Consider the following 22,551-nt stretch of genomic DNA (forward strand, 5'->3'; position numbering starts at 1 on the left):
ATAATCTCCCTGTCAAACTATACATCCATCCATGTCTATTGGTGTCTCACTTCCTCCATGTAATACTGTCCTCTACCCACCCCAGTTACCCAGCATAGCTCTTAACAGCCCTATGCCAACACAACTAGACTTTGCTCTTTTGTCCTCCACGCCAACTCATTCAGTATCTGTTATAGCCAGGCCTCAGAACCAGTGCAGAGATGCGATAGAATAAAGTTTTCATGCCTATTTACGATTTCACTATGCCCACATGATAAATAATGAGAAATGTAAGTAATTACATTTAAGCTCCAAAACATAATTCTTTATAAAAACAATTACATTCATGATTTATAATAAGTACTAAATAATCTTTTGAAGCTTTCAACCACACTGAACTGAAAGGCACCTCAGTGGTCATAGAACATAGAAAAATACAGCGCAGTACAGGCCCTTCGGCCCTCGATGTTGCGCCGACCAAATCCTACCTAACCTACACTAGCCCAATAACTTCCATATGCCTATCCAATGCCTGCTTAAATGACCATAAAGAGGGAGAGTTCACCACTGCTACTGGCAGGGCATTCCATGAACTCACAACCCGCTGCGTAAAGAATCTACCCCTAACATCTGTCCTATACCTACCACCCCTTAATTTAAAGCTGTGTCCCCTAGTAACAGCTGACTCCATTAGCGGTAAAAGGTTCTCAGTGTCTACCCCATCTAAACCCTAATCATCTTGTACACCTCTATCAAATCTCCCCTAAACCTTCTTTTCTCCAATGAGAACAGGCCCAAGTGCCTCAGCCTTTCCTCATACGATCTTCCTACCATGCCAGGCAACATCCTGGTAAACCTCCTCTGCACTTGTTCCAATGCCTCCACATCCTTCCTATAGTATGGCGACCAAAACTGCACACAATACTCCAGATGAGGCCGCACCAGAGTCTTATACAACTGCAACATGACCTCAGGACTCCGGAACTCAATTCCTCTACCAATAAAGCCCAGTACACCATATGCCTTCCTCACAGCACTATTTACCTGGGTGGCAACTTTCAGAGATCTGTGTACATGGACACCAAGATCCCTCTGCTCATCCACACTACCAAGTAGCCTACCATTAGCCCAGTAATCCATCTTCTTGCTACTCCTACCAAAGTGAATGACTTCACACTTAGCTACATTGAATTCCATCTGCCACCTTTCTGCCCAGCTCTGCAACCTATCTATATCCTGCTGTAACCTGCCACATCCTTCTTCACTGTACACAACTCCACCGACCTTTGTGTCATCCGCAAACTTGCTCACCCAGCTTTCAAGGCCCTCCTCTAGATCATTTATAAAGATGACAAACAGCAACGGTCCCAAAACAGATCCCTGTGGTACACCGCTAGTAACTGCACTCCAAGATGAACCTAGTCCATCAACTACTACCCTCTGTCTCCTTCCAGCCAGCCAATTCCTAATCCAAACCTCTAATGCACCTCTAATTGCAGGTTATAAGTTCAATTGTGCTTGTTCTATAATAATAATCCTCAGGCTTATGCCAATGAACTACTTTTTAAAAAAAATAACAAATAATAAATGCCAAGAGATTTAAATATTTTGCCATAGTTACTTGGTCTGTCGTAGTGTGACTCCAGAACCACAGCAATGGGTCATCACTGCCCTCTGACATTGCCTATAAGTCACCTCATTTCAAAGGTAATTAGCTACGGGCAATAAATACTGGTCTTGCAAATGATGTCAACTTCTCAAGGAAGAATAAATTTCAGAAGATCATGATCTTGCTTGTGCATCCATGAAATAGTTTTCCAAATTCAAGTGGGAACATTTATGAGTCAATGCTTACATCTCTTGAGACAGTTACAGGGGGATAAAAATGACCAATTATAGGAGATAAAAATGCTCAATTTTGGAGAAAGAGTGTTGAAATATTATTGAACTGAAATAAAGAGCAAAACAAGCCTCTGAACTTTAACATCAATGATATAGCAACAGGATTGAACTGAAGCATAATTTACATAGAGTTAATTTGATGCTTCACTTCTATTCCTTTGTATCACTAGTTCCTTTATATCAACCTGGTAAATTTTACAGTCACATCCAAATTGTTATTATAATTATTACCCAAGTGATTCAACTTAAAAATATGAATTTACACTTTAATGAAAATTCAGAATATGAAGTAGAAAATACTGCCGGCTGGCTGTATGTTTCAAATCCAGAGATACAAATTTGACAGCATACTAAATTGCTTTGTTTTTGCATATAACAATAGTGAATTGGGTCCTCTCATGATCATTCCTAAATTCTTTTGAAAGAATATGTTATTATATGAATAAATTTATTGTGTGTAAATTTTATTAATTTGAAACGCCGATAAAGAAATCTTCAAGTTCTAACTTAAAGGACACAAATTTAAATCATTCTATGTTTTAAAAAAGGGTTGGAGAAACTCAGCAGGTCCAGCAACTTCTATGGAGTGAAAAGCAAAATTAATGAGTTCCAGTGATCTTTCATCAGAACTGAAAGTAGCTGGGAAATGGATGGTAGTTACCCTGATGACAGGGTTGAGTGGGTGGGGTTGTGGTTAGGAAAGAGTGAGTCAAATAGATGGACATGATACCCAGAAACAGAGAGGAAAAAATGGAGAAGCAGACAAAGGGATTGCCAAGACAGTAAACTAAATGGGTGGAAATGGATAATGCAAATAGTTGAAGAAGGGTTGGCTGTGCTGGGAAAAACCCACATAGAACAGGACCTGGAATTGAGGCAGTGGTTACTGAACAGTAGATTACCCCTGCCTTGAATGTTCACATAATACAGCATAGACTTTCTCAACTTCAAATAACATTCTTGGTTTTAGGCACACACTTCTGGTCCAGAATAAACTAGACATTGAGATAATCTATCTCTTGACATGCTAAACTACTCCCTTTCTTTAGGAACAACTGGTTTCATTTATATCTTTCACCAAGACTTCTTCAAAACTAATACCAAAATAGTTTTCTTCAAGCTATGGGTGTCTGCCCTAAGCCAAACAATCACTTCCAGAACCTTCTAACTTAAGGCCATTGCACAACGGTTTACCCTGTTCTCTTGTAAACTCAGCCAATAAAAACAAAACCCCAAAATTATTTAGGAAGTTTCTCTCGTACTATGCTTTTTAAAAAAAAAAGCAAGGCTAAAAAAACTTACAAGTTGGTTGTTAAAGGAACCATGTCTGACAAGTGAAGTCAGGGACAGCATAAAAGCAATTGAGAAAGCAATGTGGTGAACATTAATGGAAGCCAGAGGATTGGGAAGCCTTTTTAAAAAAAAGCAGAGGACAACTAAAAAAGCAATAAGGGGAGAGAAGATATAATAGCAGGGTAAGCTAGCTAGTAATATAAAAAGAAGATTTCAATCGTTTTTAGATACCTAAAAAGTTATAGAGGGGCAAGAGTGGACATTGGACCACCTGGAAAATGAGACTGCAGAAATAAATGGGAAACAAAAAAAATAGCAGAGGAACTGAACAGTTACTATGCATCAGTCTTCATGGTGGAAGACACAAGTAAAATATAAGAACTTCAAGAAAATCAAGGGGTAAGAGGTGAGCATAGTGGTCATCACGAAGGTGGTGGTACTGGGAAAGCTGAAATGTCTGAAGGCGGATAGATAGACTATACTCCAGAGTCTGAAGATGGTAGTTGAGGAAATTGGAGAGGCATTGGTGGTAATGTTTCAGGAATGAATGAAGTCAGGGAGGGTTCCAGAGCACTGGTAAATGGCTAATATAACACCACTGTTTAAAGAAGGTTGGGCATTAAGAGACAGGAAAATATAGGTCGGTTAGCCTGACCTTGGAGGTTGGTAAGAGTTTAGACTATTTTATTAAAGAGGAGATTGAGTCATCCTTGGAAGTGCATGGTAAAATAAGGCTGAGTCAAGGGGAAGGCATACCTGACAAATCTGTTAGAATTTTTTGGGTGGTAAAAAGCAAGTTAGACAAAGGAGAGCCAATGAATGTGATACATTTGGATTTTCAAAAGGCCTTCGGCAAGGTGCCACATAGGAGGCTGTTAAATAAGAGCCCATGGGTGTTAGGGGCAATGTAATGGCTTGACTAGAGGATTGGTTGACTAGTAGAAGGCAGAGAGAGGGGATAAAGGGGTCTTTTCCAAGATGGCAGCTGGGACTAGTAGAGTTTCTCAGAGGTCAGTGGTGGGATCACAAACTGTTGAGGTTATTCATTAACAGTCTGGATAAAGGAACTGAGGGCATTGGTGCTGAGTTTGCAAATGGTACAAATGATAGGTGGATGGACAGGTAGCACTGAGAAAATGGAAAGGCTGCAGGAGGACTTGGACAAGCTTGGAGTGTGTACAAAGAACAGGCAGATGGAATACAATGCAGGAAAGTGTGAGGTTTTGCACTTTGGTAGAAAGAAGAGAGGCCCTATTTTGGGAATAGTCTTCGGAAATCTGAAACACAAAGGGACTTGAGAGTCCTAGTTCAGAATTCTCTTAAAGTTAACATGCAGATAGGAAGATAGATGTAATGTTAGCATTCATTACAAGAGCAGAGTACAAGAGCAGGGATGTACTGGTGAGGCTGTATTAGACTCTGGTCAGAATAATGAAAGCAGTTTTGGGCCTCATTTCTAAAGAAGGATGCACTGGCATTGGATGGGTTCCAAAGCAGATTTGTAAGAATGTTCCCGAGAATGAAGGGCTTGTCACGAGGAGTGGTTGAGGACTCTGGGTCTGTACTTAAAGTTTAGAAGGATAAGAGGGGATCTGATTGAAACTTAAAGAATATGGAGAGATCTGGATAGAGTGGACTTGGAGGTGATGTTTCCATTGGTAAGAGAGACGAGGACCTGAGGGCAAAGCCTCCGAGTGTCGGGACAACCCTTTAGAATGGAGAAGAAGAGGAATGTTTTCAGTCAGAGGGCAGTTCTCTGGGACTCATTGCCACAGAAGGCTGTGGGGACCAAGTCTTTGAGTGTCTTTAAGTCAGAGATAGACAGGGTCCTGATTAGTAGGGGGATCAGGGGTTACAGGGAGAAGGCAGGAAAATGGGGTTAACTAACAGATCAACTACAATTGAATGGAGCAGCAAACTTAATGAGACAAATGACCTAATTCTACTCCTATATCTTCTGGACTTATTGCCTTCATGAAGACAGACAATATCTATATGCCACTGTTAAAATCAAAACTTTAAAATAAATTACATTCAAACAAATACATAAATCAAAGACCTTACAATCTATCATATTGTGAACAACTTTCATAGATGTCTTCTTTTAAAGATAAACAGTGCAAGTCTGTCTAACCATTGTTCACAGCCACAACTTAACAACACAAGGGATCAGCTCCTGACTGTTCAAGATTATTTCCAACTCCACAGTACTATGTAGTTTCACTTGATGTTTTTCAATTTAAGTTCTGTGTTTTGGTTCAATAATTCAAAACTCCAATGAATCTACTAAATGTTTGACTATTTTGGGAACTTTATTTAAAATCAAAACCTGAATCTTCTAATACAAGCCATTTGTCAATCTCCATTAGTCACTATTGCACCTTGGGACCCTGTAAAGATTTTGATGGCAAGAAGATATGTATTTATAAATTAAACATCTGATTGCCTGCTTTACTCTGGCTGGATCACTGCTCAATTCCCTACTACAGTACGGTCAAATGTGATACTGAGGTTTTGCCTTGCAATTAACTTAGATTTTTAATACGTTTATAGTGACAGCTGTAACAAAAGATGCACAGAATTACGAAATGAAGGAAGGAAAACAGACAAAGCCACAAGTGGCACTACTATCAAGATATTTTTATTTAAATGCACGTTCATGACTTTCCTACTACATTTTACAGTGAAAGCTTAATAAAAGTGACTCTCATTTCCCTCGCTCTTCTACAAGCAATAAAAATGCACTTTATTTATTTTGAACAAACTCACCAGCTCAATGTTCTGAACCAAGGCAGTTCATAAGAACGATAAACTCTGTAACCAATTGTGATGATCTCATGAAAACACTTGATTTGAACATAGAGAACCTAAAAGAGAATATGAAAAATTGGTGTACATTCAAAATTGATTCTAAAATATTTAATCACTCCAGTTACAGAAATAATCCATCTATTGCTTTCCCACCAACTTTCCCCCAAGCCCCACCCTCACTCCCCTATTTATCTCAGCCCCCTTCCTCCTCCATATTCCTGATGAAATACTTATGCCTGAAACGTCAACTCTCCTGTTCCTCAGATGCTTTTCCAATACCACACTTTGACATACTTTCACTGAGCACTTTGAAAAATTGATTTGAAGATCCTCCACTGTTCGTCAACTGTCCCACCATAAAGTCTTTGCTTGTAGTCTACTTTAGCCAAGTTCCCCCTCATGCTATTGTAGTCTCCTTGGTTTAAGCACAGGACCCTGGTATTGAATTTTATTTTCACACTTTCTACCTGTATTTTAATTCAACCATACTGTTATCACTCCTTCCAAGAGGATCGCTAACTATGAGATCATTAATTATTCCTTACTCATTACACAGGACCAGATCTAGGATAGCTTGCTCCCTCATCATTTCCAGTACATACTGTTTAAGAAAATGATTGCAGATACATTCAATGAACTCCCTCAAGGCTACCCTGACCAACCCAGTTTGACCAATTGACATACAGATTTAAATACCCCATGAAAATTAGATTTTTACAGGCATTAGCTTATTCTTTGCTTATTGTCCACTCCAATGTGATATTATTATTTGGTCGCCTATAGACTATGTCTATCAGTGACATTTTCTTCTTGAAATTTCTAAGTTTACCCAAATGGATTCATCTCTTGCCATATCATCTGTTACTATTGCCTTGATGTCATCCTGGAATATCAGAGCTACATCCCCTCCCTTTCCTCCTGTCTGTCCTTTCAAACAGTCTGACACCCTTGGATATTTAACTCCCAGTCGTGATCATCCTTAAACCATGTCTCCACAATGGCACATTCACAATGATGTGTACCGCTAACTCATCTGCCTTGGTCTGAATGCTACGAGCATTTAGGTAAAGAGCCTTCATGCTAGTTTTTAATACCCTCTTTATGAATTCTGACATCTCCAATAATAATTTTCTTGAGTTATCCTTCCTTTCAACTTCTTTCATAGTCTGCCAATGTAGTTAAACACTCCTGCACACACGCTAACTTGCTGCTTTTCTTTCTATTTACCATCATACTTCTTGTTGTTTTTCCTTTCCTTCCCCCGATTCACTAGTTTAAAGTCCGAGTGAACAGCCTATTTATCGCTTTCGCTAGAACACCAGTTCCAGATCAGTTCAAGTGAAAACTGTCCCATTGTTACAGATCCCTCCTATGTCAATGCCCCATGATATGGAAACCTCTTTCCTACGCCACTCCTTTAGCCGTACGTTTATTTCCATTATTTTCTTAATCCTAAGCCAATTTGCCTGTGGCTCAGATAGTTACCTGGAGATTATACACTTTGAGGATCTGTCCATAATTTTATTCTTTGTGCTTTATAATACCCTAACAGTCCTCCTTTCTTGCCTATGATGTTTGTCCTGATGTAGACTACAACAGCTGGATCCTTCTATCCTTTTCCAATATCCTTTCAAGCCATTCAGAACTATCCCATACCTGGCACCAGTCAGGCAACATACCATGCAGGACTGTTGATCTTGCATACAAAGGATACTATTTAACCCCCTAATTATAGAATCCCCCTACAACTACCATTTGACTTTTTGCTCCCCTCATTTGAATGGTCTCCTGTACTACGGTGCCATGGTCAGCTGTCTCATCCTCCCTGCAGCTCTGTTCCTCATTCACACAGGGAGCAAGTACCTTGTACCTGTTGGACAAGGTCAAGAGGTGAGACTCTTCTTCCTGCCCGACTTACAGTCACACCGTGCTGTCCCTGGCCACTGACAATTTGTGATATTTAATCAACCAGGTATGACTGCCTCCTGAAACAGAGCATCCAGGTACTTTTCTCCCTCCTGGATATGCCGCAGTGTTTGAAGCTCAGATTCTAGCTGATCAATTCTGAGCCAGAGTTCCTCGAGCAACCAACACTTGCTGCAGATGTGGTCACTGCAGTTCGCAACGGGATCAGCCAACTCCCATATCACACAGCTACAGCACATCACTTGCCCAGCCACCTCTACTTAGTTAATTAATTAGCTAGTTAGTTAATCCCGATTAGTTAATCTAATTTGTTTTACCGTGTCTTTTTCCAAATCTAGGACAGATTTCCTATTAGCCAATCAGGTCACAACTGTCCTGTGACATCACTTTTTCAGTTTGGTTTCAGTTACTCCCTGCGTTCCCCACTGCCAGTTAGTTATATATTTACAGCACTGCTCTAGACTCTGAAAACAAGGCCATGAATCCAGTGGTCATATAAAAACTTACAGCTCTGCTCCATCAACTCAGAAAACAAGGCCTTGAATCCCTCAGTTAGTTAGTTATATAGTTACAGCTCTGCTCCACCCTCTGACTCCAAAAACAAGACCACACAACATCTTCTGCCTGAAAAAGTTGCCCCTCAGGTCCCTTTTTAATCTTTCTCCTCTCATGTTAAATCTATGCCCTCTAGTTTTGGACTCCCCTATCCTGGGGAAAAGACCTTAGCTATTCAACCTGTCCATTTTGTTTATGATTTTATAAACCTCTAAAAGGTCACCTCTCAAATTCTGACATTCCAGGGAACAAAGTCCCAGCTTATTCAGCCTCTCCCTATAGTTCAAACCCTCCAATACCAACAAAAGTCTTGTAAATCTTTTTCAAACTGTTTCAAATTTAACCTTTTTCCTATAGCAAGGAAACCAGAATTGAGTACAGTATTTTAAAAATGGCCTCACCAATGTCCTGTACAACCACAACATGACATCCCGACTCTTATACTTAATGCACTGACCAATGAAGCCAAGCATGCTAAACACCTTCACCATTTCATCTATTTCAACTCAATTTTCAAGGAACTAAAAACCTACACCCTTAGGTTACTTTGTTGTGTGAGATTCTTGCTCCTGGGGTAGACAATGGCACAGTCAGCAGGGAGGATGTGCTAGCAGACAACAGCAGCAAGGTACAAAATTATTCAAGTAGCTTTGGACAGTAGCCCATCCAAATCGGAGGCATACAGAGCAGTGAAAACTAGTGGAAAGCAGTAGAATTTTTATTTTTTTTTTAGGAACCAGAAGATTAAAAGTCTAATAAAAAGAAAATGATTATGATAGTAACTTGGTTACAAACAAAAACAAATGACAAAAGCTTAAAATTGTATATAAAACAAGTGTAGCTAGAGGGTGTGTGTCGGGACACTTGAAGCATGCAACCGGGGAAATGATAAAGAAGAAAATAGAAATGGCAGATATTTTCACCCAATGATTTGCCTTGATCTTCACAGTGGAAGATACTATAAACATCTCAAAGACAACAGATAAGCAAGGAGTTAATAGTAGGAAAGATGTTTCGAAAGCCTTTATCATGAGGACAAAGTATTTGACAAAATAATGCGACTGAAGGCAAGTAGGTCACTAGCACACAAATAGTAGTAAAAATGTTGTTAGATGGAAATGAAAATGCTTCTCCAAGGTACATTTTCACTTTTCTTTGGAGATAATGTGACAAAATCTAATATACACAAAATATTTTGAGTCTACATTTTAAAACTACGACTTGAGTGTGTAACGTTTAAGGGTAATTAAAAACAAAAATCAGCTCAGGAAGATCTTCCAAAACAGTGACCTAATTCACTACATGAAAAGATTGATTTTGCTGTGATTTATGAGAGGTGATATAAACAGAGAGCCATTTGCTTTATTTGGATCATGATATATCAAAAAAATGATTTTAAGCTTCAGAAACACAGAGGTTAGAGGTCTTAGTACAGTTTAGAGGAGACTTGACTGTGTTGAGAAGGAAATATAATTCCCTAGAAATGAATAAAAGGCAATTCAGGGAAAGCACATTTACTCAGTGTTAAAGTTTAGTTTGTGAAATTTTCAAATCAGAGATGTTTGGTTAGAAACCTGAGCTTACGAAAAGCTGATAAAGTCGTGTGTATCAGTTTTGAGAGTATTCATCTAAATTGATTTCACAGTCGTAGAATAGAACTGGGATGAATCAATTAAGTTGAATTTAATTTCTACAGATTTGAATCTCTGTAACAGAAAGGGTTGAAACTTTGTTTTGCTGTTTGCTTTAAGATCTTTCAAACTGTGATTGATACTTAGATAGCTTCTGTTTTTCATAGAATCATTGAATCCCTACAGTGTGTAATCAGGCCATTTGGCTCGTCAAGTCCACACCAACCCTCCAAAGAGCATCCCACAGATCCATTCCCCGCCCCCCCTCCCCCCCACACCCCATCCCTGTAACCTGGCATTTCCCATGGCTAATTCATCCAGCCTGCATGTCCCAGGATACTATGGGAAATTCAGCATGGCCAATCCAATGTTTCTTGTATAAATATACGTCTGTTTCCTTGCTAAAAGAAATTCTTCAGCTTTGTGTGACTATGTCTCAGTGAATAATCACTACTTTGATGTTCTTTAAATGGTCAAGTCAGAATGTCACTCTAGAATCCATGTCCTGTAGTTCTATCAGCTGAGATTATAGCATCATGTTAAATTCAGAGGACGGGAAGACACAGAAAGCAAAAATCAGAAAGACACTACAGGAGAACAAAATCTGGAGGGATGAGAGAGAAAGTGTACTAATGATCACAGCAAGTGTATTAACTGATAAGCACATATTGTCATAGATAAAATCAAGGGAAAGATGGAAAAAGGTTTCAAAAAGTGATAGTATAACAAATCAAAGGATTTGCTTTTATGGACAAATTTTAACATGGAGGAAATGCTGAGAAGGTAGCCACCACAGAATTGTATGCCAGGCTGAAGACAATGTTACGAGGAAATATCTTCACCTTAGTCAAATATGTGGGATGGGAGACAATTGTCACTAAGCATTGGTCAATCTAGGGTCCAGGGAAGAGAGTAATTGTGCAAGGTGAATCCTATAAAGTGAATTCTGTACACCAGTAGAGGGGTAAGAAAATGCCAAATCAGCAGATATTCGTGACACAGGTAAAGGGGATAGTTTATCATGGAAACCTATTTGTTCAGGTTTATCTAACTGTAGGAATGCAGCATTGAGTGAGGAACGTGGTTTACAGTAAACAATACGTGGCTCAGTTCAAATTTGGTAAATGTAAATGGGGATAATTTTGTTTCAAATGTGCTTGTGTGTCAAGTTTCAAACAGATGGACATAAAGGAGTGAAGATGAGATTAGAGTGGTGCTGAAAAGCACAGCAGTTCAGGCAGCATCCGAGGAGCAGGAAAGCCCGAAACATCAATTTTCCTGCTCCTCGGATGCTGCCTGACCTGCTGTGCTTTTTCAGCACCACTCTAGTATCTGCAGTACCCACTTCTGCCCAGGAGTGAAGATGAGTCTGGCAGAAAGACAATGATGGTGTTGAAAAGTGTAAATTGTTTGGTAAAGTCAAGAATTGTGAAAGAGATGGCGAGAGATTATTAGGGAAAACCAACAACATGCTGTTCATAAACATAATAGGTTAAAAATGTTGGTCCAAGATTTGAGAGAGAACTGAAGAACAGAGACTTGACTGCATCAATAAAAGGGGTGTAAGGAAAGAACAATCAGGACAAGATTATGATTATTGTTCCTGAAAATTTGTTAAATGATATTTAATTAGCAGTAACGCTTTCAAAAAACAAATATTTAAGTGACTTATTATTGCCATTTAACCGTTCACATCTTTTCTCCCTCTCAATATGTTTAACTTACAATAGTATTTTGAAACAAAATTAAGCTTTCCAAGAAGTCTTACCAAAATCTGTTTTGGCTCCTCGGAGTTGAAAATATTTTTTCTGGTACACAGCTTATACTATGTTCATCTTAGAGGACTTCAAAACTTAATCAACCGATAGAAGAGTCTTTTGGTTGAACAGAATTTGATTATTACTGAAAAGCAAATGCTTCATCAAAATATGTCCATCTTACTTTCATTAGGAAATTTGCAAAAATACCAATTCAAGTATGAAAGGATTATACTGACTTGATAGAGACATTGTCATGGAAAATGCATTAATTAATAATAATTGATAGTTAACTGCCAATGCCTTGTTGAAATTGACTCTGATTTCTCAGGTCAATGCCTTGATCAATGAACCAGCGAATGACAGTCATTTGTTTTGTTAAGGCACAGTACTCGGACATGTTCTTTCTGTCTGCAGATCTTGTACGTTAATACATGTAGCTTCCAGTACACACTAGAGTGTCATACTGCAAAATCTGATAGAAAATCTTAAATTTGTTGTCAACATAATTCTTCGCACACTCACGATTGTCTGCTAAAAGTTGTCCAATTGCAGAATCAATCTAATTTTGGATATAATTGTGAGATTTGCAAGTATGGCCTGGTTGGGCATTCGGCTGGTTATGAAATGAATAAAATCAAAATACTACAGATGCGGGAAACCTGAAACAAACGGAATGCTGGAGAAACTCAGCAAGCCTGGCAGTATAAGAGAGAGAGAGAGAGAGAGAGAAACAAAGTTAACATCGAGTTCAGTATAACTCCTCAGAACTGCAGAATGGATGTTCTGTTTGAAAAGATTTCCTAGTCTTTAGGACGTATGGCTTACCTATCTTACACAAACGCATGTATAAAAGGTTGTCTGAGCTGAGATGTCACTTTTTTCTTATAAAGCCTTAAGTTATCGCAAGAAGGTGACTTAAAAAAAAATTCTGGGATTTACATATTAATAAACTGAAACTTGCAACCCATTCAGAAAGATAACAGACTTAACAGCAATCTAGATTTATTCACTAAATCATTTCAGTTGCATGACACTACTCTTTTGCTATAAATTTTGTGTCTTATGATCCTCTTCCACAACTACCTGATGAAGGAGCAGCACTCCAAAAGCTAGTACGTCCAGATAAACCTCAACTATAACCTGGAGTTGAGATTTTTAAACTTTGTCCACCCCAGTCCAACACCGGCACCTCCATATCATTGCTAAATTAGAGTAAACCTGTCAGGTTTAAAATTAAATGAAGCCTGGCAGTTAAGTATCAATCATTACTAATTTGTGTACCCTCCATGGCAAAGGGTTCACCATTAGGAGTTCACTGGCCAACCAATCAGCTCTCATCTCATGAAATATAAATGGTGGTTATTCCCCTTGAACTGGTATCTCTGAACTGTCCTGATGAATGCAAGATGAAAATCTTGGGCAAAATGTGTCTGTCTTTGTTCAGTCAAATTTAATTTATACCAGGCGAGTTGAGATTTAGTGAAAATCAAAGTTTAAATTCAGAACTGTAATAGAGTAGATTGTTGCTTTGCAGCAAGACATTTTCTTAATAAACACCTTTTCTAAGTTATAAGAATAAAATTGTTCCATAATATTAGTTTACTAACCACAAGCATGAGTACTATGGGTCCTAGGTAGATGATTAGAAAAAAAAATGAAATCATGGCGAGTGACAAGATCCCACGAATCCACCAGTTCTTCCATCTGCAAAACAAAACAATTTTAAAAAACACTTTTTCACAAAGTGAATTGAAAAGAATAACATCTTAAAAGAATTTTAAAAATGTCTTAGAAGCTCCTACTTTATAGCTGAACCTCTGTACAAAATTTGTAAATGATATAAGCTTTACAAAATAATCATTTGAAGTATCCCAAAGACAGCACAACAAAATTTATGTTTCTTTATTCACTTGTGGGATATGGATGTTGCTGGCTGGGCCAACATTTATTGCTAGTCACTAGTTGCCCTCAAGAAGGTAATAGTGAGCTGCCTTCTTGAACTGAAGTCCTTTTACGTCATAAAAGCTGTAATGCCATTGAGAGGGAATTCCAGGATTTTGACCCAGTGACAGTGAAGGAACCGTGATACATTTCCAAGTCAGGTTGATTAGTGTTTTTTTTCTATATTATTAAGTCACAAAATGAAAGCATCATTGGTTAGGCAATCTGTAATTGCCTAGAGGGCATTTAAGAATCGATCACATTGTTGGTCTGGAGTCACATGTAGGTCAGACAGATAGGCAATTTCCTTCCCTAAAAGGACAACAGTGAGCTAGATGGGTTTTTCCAACAAGCAGCAATGGATTTGTGCCCATCAATAGAATCTTCATTGCAGATTATTTTTATCCAATTCAAATACCATTGTCTGCCGAGGCAGAATTTGAACCTATGTCCCCATTACCTAGGTCTCGGAGTTAACAGTCCAGTGATAAAACCACTAGGCTGTCACCTTCCCTTTGGAGGGGAATTTGCATGTCGTGGTGCTCCTACGTGGTGTTCCCATGTATCTGCTGTCTTTATTCTTCTAGATACTTTTCATCATGGGCTTAGAAGGTGCTGTCTGAGGATCTTTGGTGAATTCCTACAGCGAATCTTGTAGACTGTACACATTGCTGCAAATGGGCATTTTTGTCCTCGAGGTTGTCAAGCTTCTTGAGTGTTGTAGGAACTGCACTCATCCAGGTAACTGGGGAGTATGCCATCACACTCTTGGCTTGAGTCTTGGAGTTGGTAGACTGGCTTTGGGAGTCAGGTGATGAGTTTTTCACTGCAGTATTACTAGCCTCTGACCTACTCTTTTGTAGCCATTATTTGTATTTGTATTGAGATTTCAGTTGAGTTTCTAGTCAATGAGAACCCCACGATGTTAAAAGTGGGGGATTCAATAATGGAAACACTACTGAACGTCAAGGATCAATGGTTAGATCTAATCTTGTTGGAGATGGTCATAGCCTGGCATTGGCATGGCACAAACACTGCCTATCAATTTTCAGCCCAAATCTAGATGTTTTCCAGGTCTTATTTCATTTGAACATCATCTGCTTTACTATCCAAGGAATTGCAAATGGTGCTGAACATTGTGCAATCGAATATTCCCACTTTTAACCTTATGTTTGAGGGAAGGTCATCGAGGAACTCCTCCAGAGATATCCTGGATCTGAGATGACAAATAACCACACCATCATCTTATGCGCCTGTTACGATTGGGTAGTGTAAAGTTTAGGTCATCAACAGAAAAAACAACACAGCTAGACCTTTTAGGAGTGATTGCTGAAGGGACATGCTGTTTATTATGATTCACCAGTAGGCTGTAAGTTTTAAAGGCTGGAGAATCCTTATGTTTACAGGTCTGTTCAACCTGAGACGAGATGCTACAATTGAACATTTACTAAAAAAAAACCCTGAAAGTGCTAAGAATTATACAGAATATAGGAATTCAAAGGATAAGTGGAGGGGTGGGAAGTGGAATCTCATAAAAATCTACAAAATTCAAAGACAACTAGACAAGCTAGATGCAGGAGTTCCAGATAGGAGAGGAACCCAGAACTAGAAGTGACATGTAAGGATATAGAGTAAACCATCTAACACGGAGATAAAGGAGAAATTCCTTCACACAAAGAAAGTGATGAGTCTGTGGAATTTGCTGTCACAAAAAAGCAATCAATCAATGTCAATACATCGTGTAACTTCAAGGAGAAGTTAGGTATAACTTGTGGGGCTAAAGGGATCAAAGGAAATCAGAGAAAAGTAAGAATGGGGTATTGAGTTGGTGATCATAATGAATAGTGAAACAGGCTCAGTCAAATGGCCTACTCCTGCTTCTACTTTCAATGTTGCAATGTAAATAGTAATTCAGGCTTACAGCGTGGTATGTTTACCTGTCCTGAAAGCAACATTGAGTCCTATTCATTGCAGATAGAAAGAACATGTGAATACAGTGTGCTGGAATCAACTTAACAAAACAGGAGCCAATCTGCACTCTATCGTTAATTTGCTAGGGCAAGACCAGTGTCAACCTGCCAGTTAAATTTAACTAGAGTTTGACAGTTAACTGTCAAATATGAAACTGGTACATTTCCCAACACAATATCACTACCAGAGTCCACTTGCCAATCAATAAACACACCTTTTTTCAGAGTTGGTGGTTTATGTTAATTGCTCTTTAAGATCCATTTAAAAACATCTCCATTCAAGAATGTCATGTTCTTAGGAAATTACAAGCAATTGACAGATTGCGTAAGATCTCCAGAAAGAAGGCAATGTCTGTATGGGTGAAGGTCTTCTCCTGGAAGATGATTTAGTCCAGATGGTCTGGAAGAGGCTGAGCCTTCTGCAGAGGCCTTTGATCCACACTAAAAAGGTTCACAGAGCAAACTGAGTGGTTGCTGGCCAGCAAATAGTCTATTGCATGGGAAAATTCCATCAGTTCACCCCAGGCTATGCCACGTGCTCTTAAATTTAGGAAAATACAATAGGCAGTGCAAAACATCAATGGGGAGGAACTTACTTTCTTAATAAGCAAGCCCATGCAATAAAATAAAAGAATTTAATTAATGAGGGGGAAATATAATTATATGCATCATTCAAACATTTTTCCTTCATTGGCACAAAGCAGTTTTGTTCAGCTTCTCCCATGCTTTGAAACTTTTCTTTTCAAGTTGAATTAAAATGCTTTTAAAAGTAGAGAGCACTTAATTTTGCATATAATCCCTACGGAACCTAATTTAGTATTGCATTTAGTTGACACCAGCAGCAAATGGTCTAAGTGTTCGGTTTATTTTCTATGGTTGTTATTATTGAAAGAAATGCCTCTATTTTGCCAAGTGTTTATGTTCAAACAAACAACCTCATTTGTCACTTTAATAGCAAGTGCTTATGTTGACCAGATATATAATAATTTTGAACAATGCTTGGGCATTGAAATATTAAAATGTTAAATCTGTAAGACGGTAGGGATATGCAGGGAGTCAGTAGATCTGGAAGGGTATATGAAATAAGTAACTGTGAACCTTTGCTCTACAGTATCAGAGTAATACTACGCAGAACTATACGACAGTACAGTACAGCACAGGATCAGGCTCTTTGACCCACCATGCCTCTGCCATTCTAAACTAATCTCATCTGTTAGTACATGGTCCAGATCCCTCTATTCCCTGTCTATTCATGTGTTTAATAAATAACTCTTAAATGTTGCTATCATATCTGCTTTTACTGCCTCTTCTTGCAGCACATTCCAGGCACCAACCACTGTGTAAAAAAAAACTTACTTTGCATATCCCCTTTAAACATTTCCCCCCTCATTTCAAACCCGTGCCCCCTGGTATTATATATTGCCACCTTGGGAAAAAGATTCTGACTATCCCACTCTATCCAAACTTCTCAATTTCATGAGGTCACCCCTCAACCACCGATGCTCGATCAAAACAATCCAAGTTTGTCCACACTCTCCTTATAGATGCTACACATCAATCCAGGCAATATCCTGGCAAACTTATTTTGCACCCCTCCAAAGCTTCCACATCCTTCTTATGCACATATATTGTTAATAGGTTAAATCTGATAGCCAGTTAATAGTGGATTTTGTATGTAAATCCAAGTCCTAAGAGGTAAAACATGCCATGCATTACCAAAAAACATTTGCTGCAGAATTCTCTGTTGAAATGTTGAGTTCAAGATGAACAATATTAGTACAAACAAAGGAACTTCCAGTTTAGATAATTAAGTTATATATTTCCCAACACTGCGCTACTGGCAGCACATTTATGAGCTCAAAGCACAAATTATAATGCAAGGTAACGTTGCATACATCCACCTGATCAATTGGTCATAACATTTCTATATCCGGTCCTAATAAGAGGTTTTCCATTGGAATTGTAAAACATCTTGTTGAAGAAGGGCCACACAACCTTGTCTCAACAGAATTCACTGTTGTAAGCAAAGAAAAGAAAACATTCTATTGAATCAGTAATTTTATTTTTGCTTCCCCATGCCAACCATTCATGTGGCTTCACTATGTAAGACAGTATTTGTTTGCTTGCAAGCAGTTTTATTTTGCTATGGGCAATATCTATTACAAGGTAGGATGCAATAATCATTATTTTTAAATTGAGAAAATTAAACCAAATAGACTACAGCCAAAACCATATTTTCAGAAAATGGAGGGTACTTCAGGAAACACTGATTAAGTAACACCAAGCTTTGGTTTTAAAAGCCTGACTATTGTAAATAGAAGTAAAAAGTCAGAGTAGGACAACTAAACAACTTTTTTAAAAAATATATACCACCGTAAAAACATAAAGCACCAAAACATTTGAAGAAGGCATTATAAAACAAATTATGATACAAATGTACATAACTGCAGATAAGCAAAAATTGCTTTTAAGACAGCCTAATAGGAGGAAAGTGGAGTGCCCAAGGTTTAGGACAGCATTTGATGGCTCTGGGCCAAGACAACAGGATCCATTAGAATACTCGAGATGTTATCAGAGTTGCACACAGCTGAAGGGAGGAAGAATACTGACTAACTTAGAAGAGGAAATAGTTCAAGTTCAGAGAACCACTGATTAGACGTATCACAAAAGCTTGGATGGAGAAATAGAGCGGAGTGTTAAATGTAGATTAATAAATTTCATGTATTACAAACTGAAATGGTACCTTGAAGATAATCCTGATAGGGCCTTATTGAATACTTCAGGAGTGCTGTCATTTGAGGGTGGAACATCAGGAATATCTGAATCAGGTTTCAAATCAGGTTCACCATCAACTTCCAGCCCTGCTTTATCATCAACATCAACGTCCTAGATCACAAAAGCAAACAAATTCATTGGAAATGTATTGCATAAGGTATCAAAAGTTTCATTTTAAAAAATGGCACGCAGAGCAATTCAGAATTTCTCAGATATTGGTGACTCACTGAAGAATGTCTCCCAGTTGGGAAGGTGGTGGTGTACTGGTATTGTCATTGGCTAGAGATCAATGCCCTTGAATCATGGGTTTGAGTCCCACCATGGCAGAAGATAAAATTTGAAGTTAATTAATAAATCTAGTCAAATGTCAATGAATCTGTATGTCTCCATGTTGAACACCCATGGAAGAAGATGTACTGAGGCGAACAAGGGCATAGAATGTACTCTGGGTGGGGTAACATCTGTGTCCTTCACAAGTATAGTTCAGGAACACAGTTACTGATCAAGCTGCTCAAGTCCTGAAAGGACTGGGTATACATAAGGTGCTGAGGGAACCAACAAGACCAAAACATCTGCTTGATCTCATCTCATCAACCTATCAGATGCACCTGTCCATGTCAGTATTAGTAAAAGTGACCACGCCAAGTTCATTCAAAGTCCTTCACATTGAGGATATCTTCCAACGTATTGTCTGCAGTACTGAACAGGGTAGATTTTAAACAAATCTAACAACCCAAAACTGGATATCTATGGAGGTACTAGAGTCCAATCCTCCAGATTAGTCAACAAACACAATTTGTAAATTAACATACCCCCCCATTCTACTGTTACTCTCCCATGCCTGGGAATCATTCCTGCTTCAATGAAGCATGCACGATGGCATGGAGCAGGAGCAGCAGTAGACACACCCAAAGTAAGGCATCAAAGTGAAGTAGTTATAACACAGGCTTACTTGCATGACAAGCAGCATGTAATAGACAAGGGCTTAGTAATACCACAAACAATGAATCAGGTCTAAATTCTGTGGTCCTTCCACATCCAGCCATAAATGGCAGTCGACAAGTAGCCAATTCTGAAGCTGTCCACCTCAAAATAAAAGACAAACATTCAGGCTTTGAAGAATAAGTGCTGAAAGTCAAAGTGTGGAGCTAGAAAATCACAGCAGTTCAATCAACTTTCGAGGAGCAGGAGAGTCAATGTTTTGGGCATAAGCCCTTCATCAAGGCATTCCTGATGAAGGGCTTATGCCCAAAACATTGACTCTCCTGCTCCTCGAATGCTGCTTGAACTGCTGTGCTTTTCCATGCCACACTTTTTGACTCTGATCTCCAGTATCTGCAATCCAAACTTTCTCCTGATAAGTGCTAAGTAACATTTGCATCATACAAGTCTCAAGCCATGAATACTCCAACAATAAAGAATCTAACCATTATCTCTTGACATTCAGTGGCATTACCACTGCTGAATCCCTCACTATTCACATACTACAGGTAACTCTTTACAGAAACTGAAGCAAACTAGCCATATGAATACTGTTGCAACAATTACAGGCAGGGAATTCTGCAGTGAGTACTTCACTTGCTGACTTTTCACAGCCTGCTCACCATCCATGAGATTCAATTCAGGAGTATGACAGAATACTCTCTCTCTACTTACCTACAAGAGTGCAGCTCTAAACACTACTCATGAAGCTCAACACCAAATAGGCAAAACAGCCTGGCATTTCATCTAACAGCTTCAACTTTTATCCCTCCACCAGTGATGCACATTAGCAGCAGCTATGTATCATCTACACAAATAACTAAGGCGACTGAGCAAACTCTCAAACTCTGTTTACTAAGTTGAAGAGCTGCAAGTACATGGAAGTTATCATTCAACTCTCACTATTGTGACTTTTAATTGTCCTCTGCACTGTCCAATGCTTTCAAAATTCTACATTTCTTGAAAGATTTGAAAATAGTGTCAGTTATTATTTCGTTCCATGATTCAATGATCTATTCACAGATCAGCAGCAGTGCTGGAGCCTGCATACGGCCTCCTTTCATGTATGTCTTTTCTCCATTATGTATCCAGTTATTCCACTTCATTCTCATCATGTCCTTAAATGGCTTATTGATATCAATATCTATTGGTTGCAAAACACTTGTAAACCCGCCGGGAATTATAGCTACATCAGTGTTATGTGATGGGATGTTATCAACAACATTCTTCATTAGAGGTGATCTAAACAGGTTCCAGATGAGCACACTCTTTTCCATGTGTAGCGCACAGGTTGTAACTTCCAAACTTCCTTTATCCATTTTCTGCATTCACCTTCTGGATGCATATGGACGACAATTCCTTTTGAAAGTTTCTCCTTTGGCAAAGTTTCTCTCTTAAAAATAGCTATCTGTTTTAATTCAGTGCCATCGGTCATACAAGATAAAACTAAAGTAAACCTACTTTTCTCATGGCCAGTGGTTCTCACCAGTACTGTTTCTTCCCTTTTTTGGTTCACAGTTCGATTCTCTGGCATATTGAAAGTTTAGGCATTTCATACACGTTTCCAATGAGTGATTGTTGCTCTCCTTCTGTCAATTTCTGATTAAAAATTGGTGAAACTATAATATTTTGTCTTCTAATTCAGCAGGCAACTTTTGTGCAATTTTAGTTCTCTGTTGAATCTTACCTTCTCATGAATCTTACACCATCCAGCACTTGCCTTAATATCTAAAATTCCACTCTCCTTTGATTAGTTTTGTGCATGGATTCGGATGGCTTCACAACTAACCCGTTTTCCACTTGGTGATTTCCAAGTACCCACTCATCAACGTTTTCTCCTATTGTGGCCTTTTGCTAGGTTTACCTATGCCGGCACACTTTTGTTTTAGTAATGTCTGAAGTTGATTCAATATCTTTCTCCGGTCTCTCAAGCCTCTCCAAAACACACAGTTCTCTTGCTGCTACATAGTTACTTGTCTTCTCTATAACTTCCATAACCTTCAGTTTAAATGCTGCTGTATATTTCACGTTGTTTTTTCTGGAGGGCATTTTTACACAAAATGAAGGAATTTAAAAACCTCAACTACGTATATGACCGTATATTACGAGGTTGGTTGTCATCTGACTCTTTCGAGCCAAATTGGTGTGAATTGTACACCAAATCACAAAATACCACGAAAAATTCATTTCCTCATGATGTCATTTATGTACAGGATAGTACACTGACTCACAAACATTGATCGGTTATCTGTAAAGAACTAGGATTGACTTTTACATGAGATACAGGTACACAATCCTTTATCCAAAATCCAAAGTTTCTTATTGAAGTATTTTTCTGTATAACAAAGTTATTTGGCGTGCGAACAGGTGACCCAATTTCACACTCACTCGAGCCATGTCACTCGGAGGTGATGTGGGTGGTGTGGCCCAGTACTGGCAGGCATCATTGTCTCTCAGTATTCATACTAGTCACACATGGTTCTGCTGTTCGGCAAGATGTTTAAAAAATGTCATTGTGAAAATGTAATTTATTCCGAAATCCAAAAAATTCCAAAATCCAAAAAACAACCAGCCCCAAGGATGTCAGATATAAAGGATTGTGCACCTGTATACAGAAAATTTCAGATTTTTTTGGTCAAAAATAGGGGTTAACTTTTAAATGAGACTGTCTTGTACTCAAGTACATAAGGTAAGTGCATGGATTTCTCTTAGTTATCTTCATTTCTTATCTAAACATAAAGTCATGGTAACATTGAAAAGAAAAAGCCAAAGTCTGTAATGAGCTGTAAGCTAAACACAAGTTTAAAGAGATGAAGATTAAAATTAAAATTAGGTTTATTGTCACATACTGAAGTTCAGGGATAGTGGAATGCAATGAAAAAAGTGCACAAAGTCACTATTCCCAAGGCCATCTTAAGTATAAAAGGTAACTAGGTATAAAATCAAAAATATCTTGGAGTAAAATGTTGAATAATGTTAGGTTATATGACGCATTCCCTGGACTCGACAGTCTGCATATGAGGATGT

The 22,551-nt window shown here is 38.5% G+C and overlaps 1 protein-coding gene across 2 annotated transcripts in view; it reads right to left on the reverse strand.

Moving 5' to 3' along the window:
• Positions 1 to 22,551, reverse strand: part of cds1 (CDP-diacylglycerol synthase (phosphatidate cytidylyltransferase) 1) — a 126,861-nt gene that overhangs the window by 36,996 nt on the left and 67,314 nt on the right. The window contains exons 2-4 of one of the 2 annotated variants that reach the window (XM_060832082.1): positions 18,512 to 18,654; positions 13,465 to 13,561; positions 5,944 to 6,041 (exon numbers count right to left, since the gene is read on the reverse strand). In XM_060832082.1, the coding sequence (XP_060688065.1) occupies positions 5,944 to 6,041; positions 13,465 to 13,561; positions 18,512 to 18,654 (338 nt within the window). The remainder of the gene's footprint in view (positions 1 to 5,943; positions 6,042 to 13,464; positions 13,562 to 18,511; positions 18,655 to 22,551) is intronic. The other variant, XM_060832090.1, reaches the window with a different exon arrangement.

The sequence above is a fragment of the Hemiscyllium ocellatum genome, chromosome 1 (assembly GCF_020745735.1).
Source record: "Hemiscyllium ocellatum isolate sHemOce1 chromosome 1, sHemOce1.pat.X.cur, whole genome shotgun sequence".
In the NCBI taxonomy this organism is placed as follows: domain Eukaryota; kingdom Metazoa; phylum Chordata; class Chondrichthyes; order Orectolobiformes; family Hemiscylliidae; genus Hemiscyllium; species Hemiscyllium ocellatum.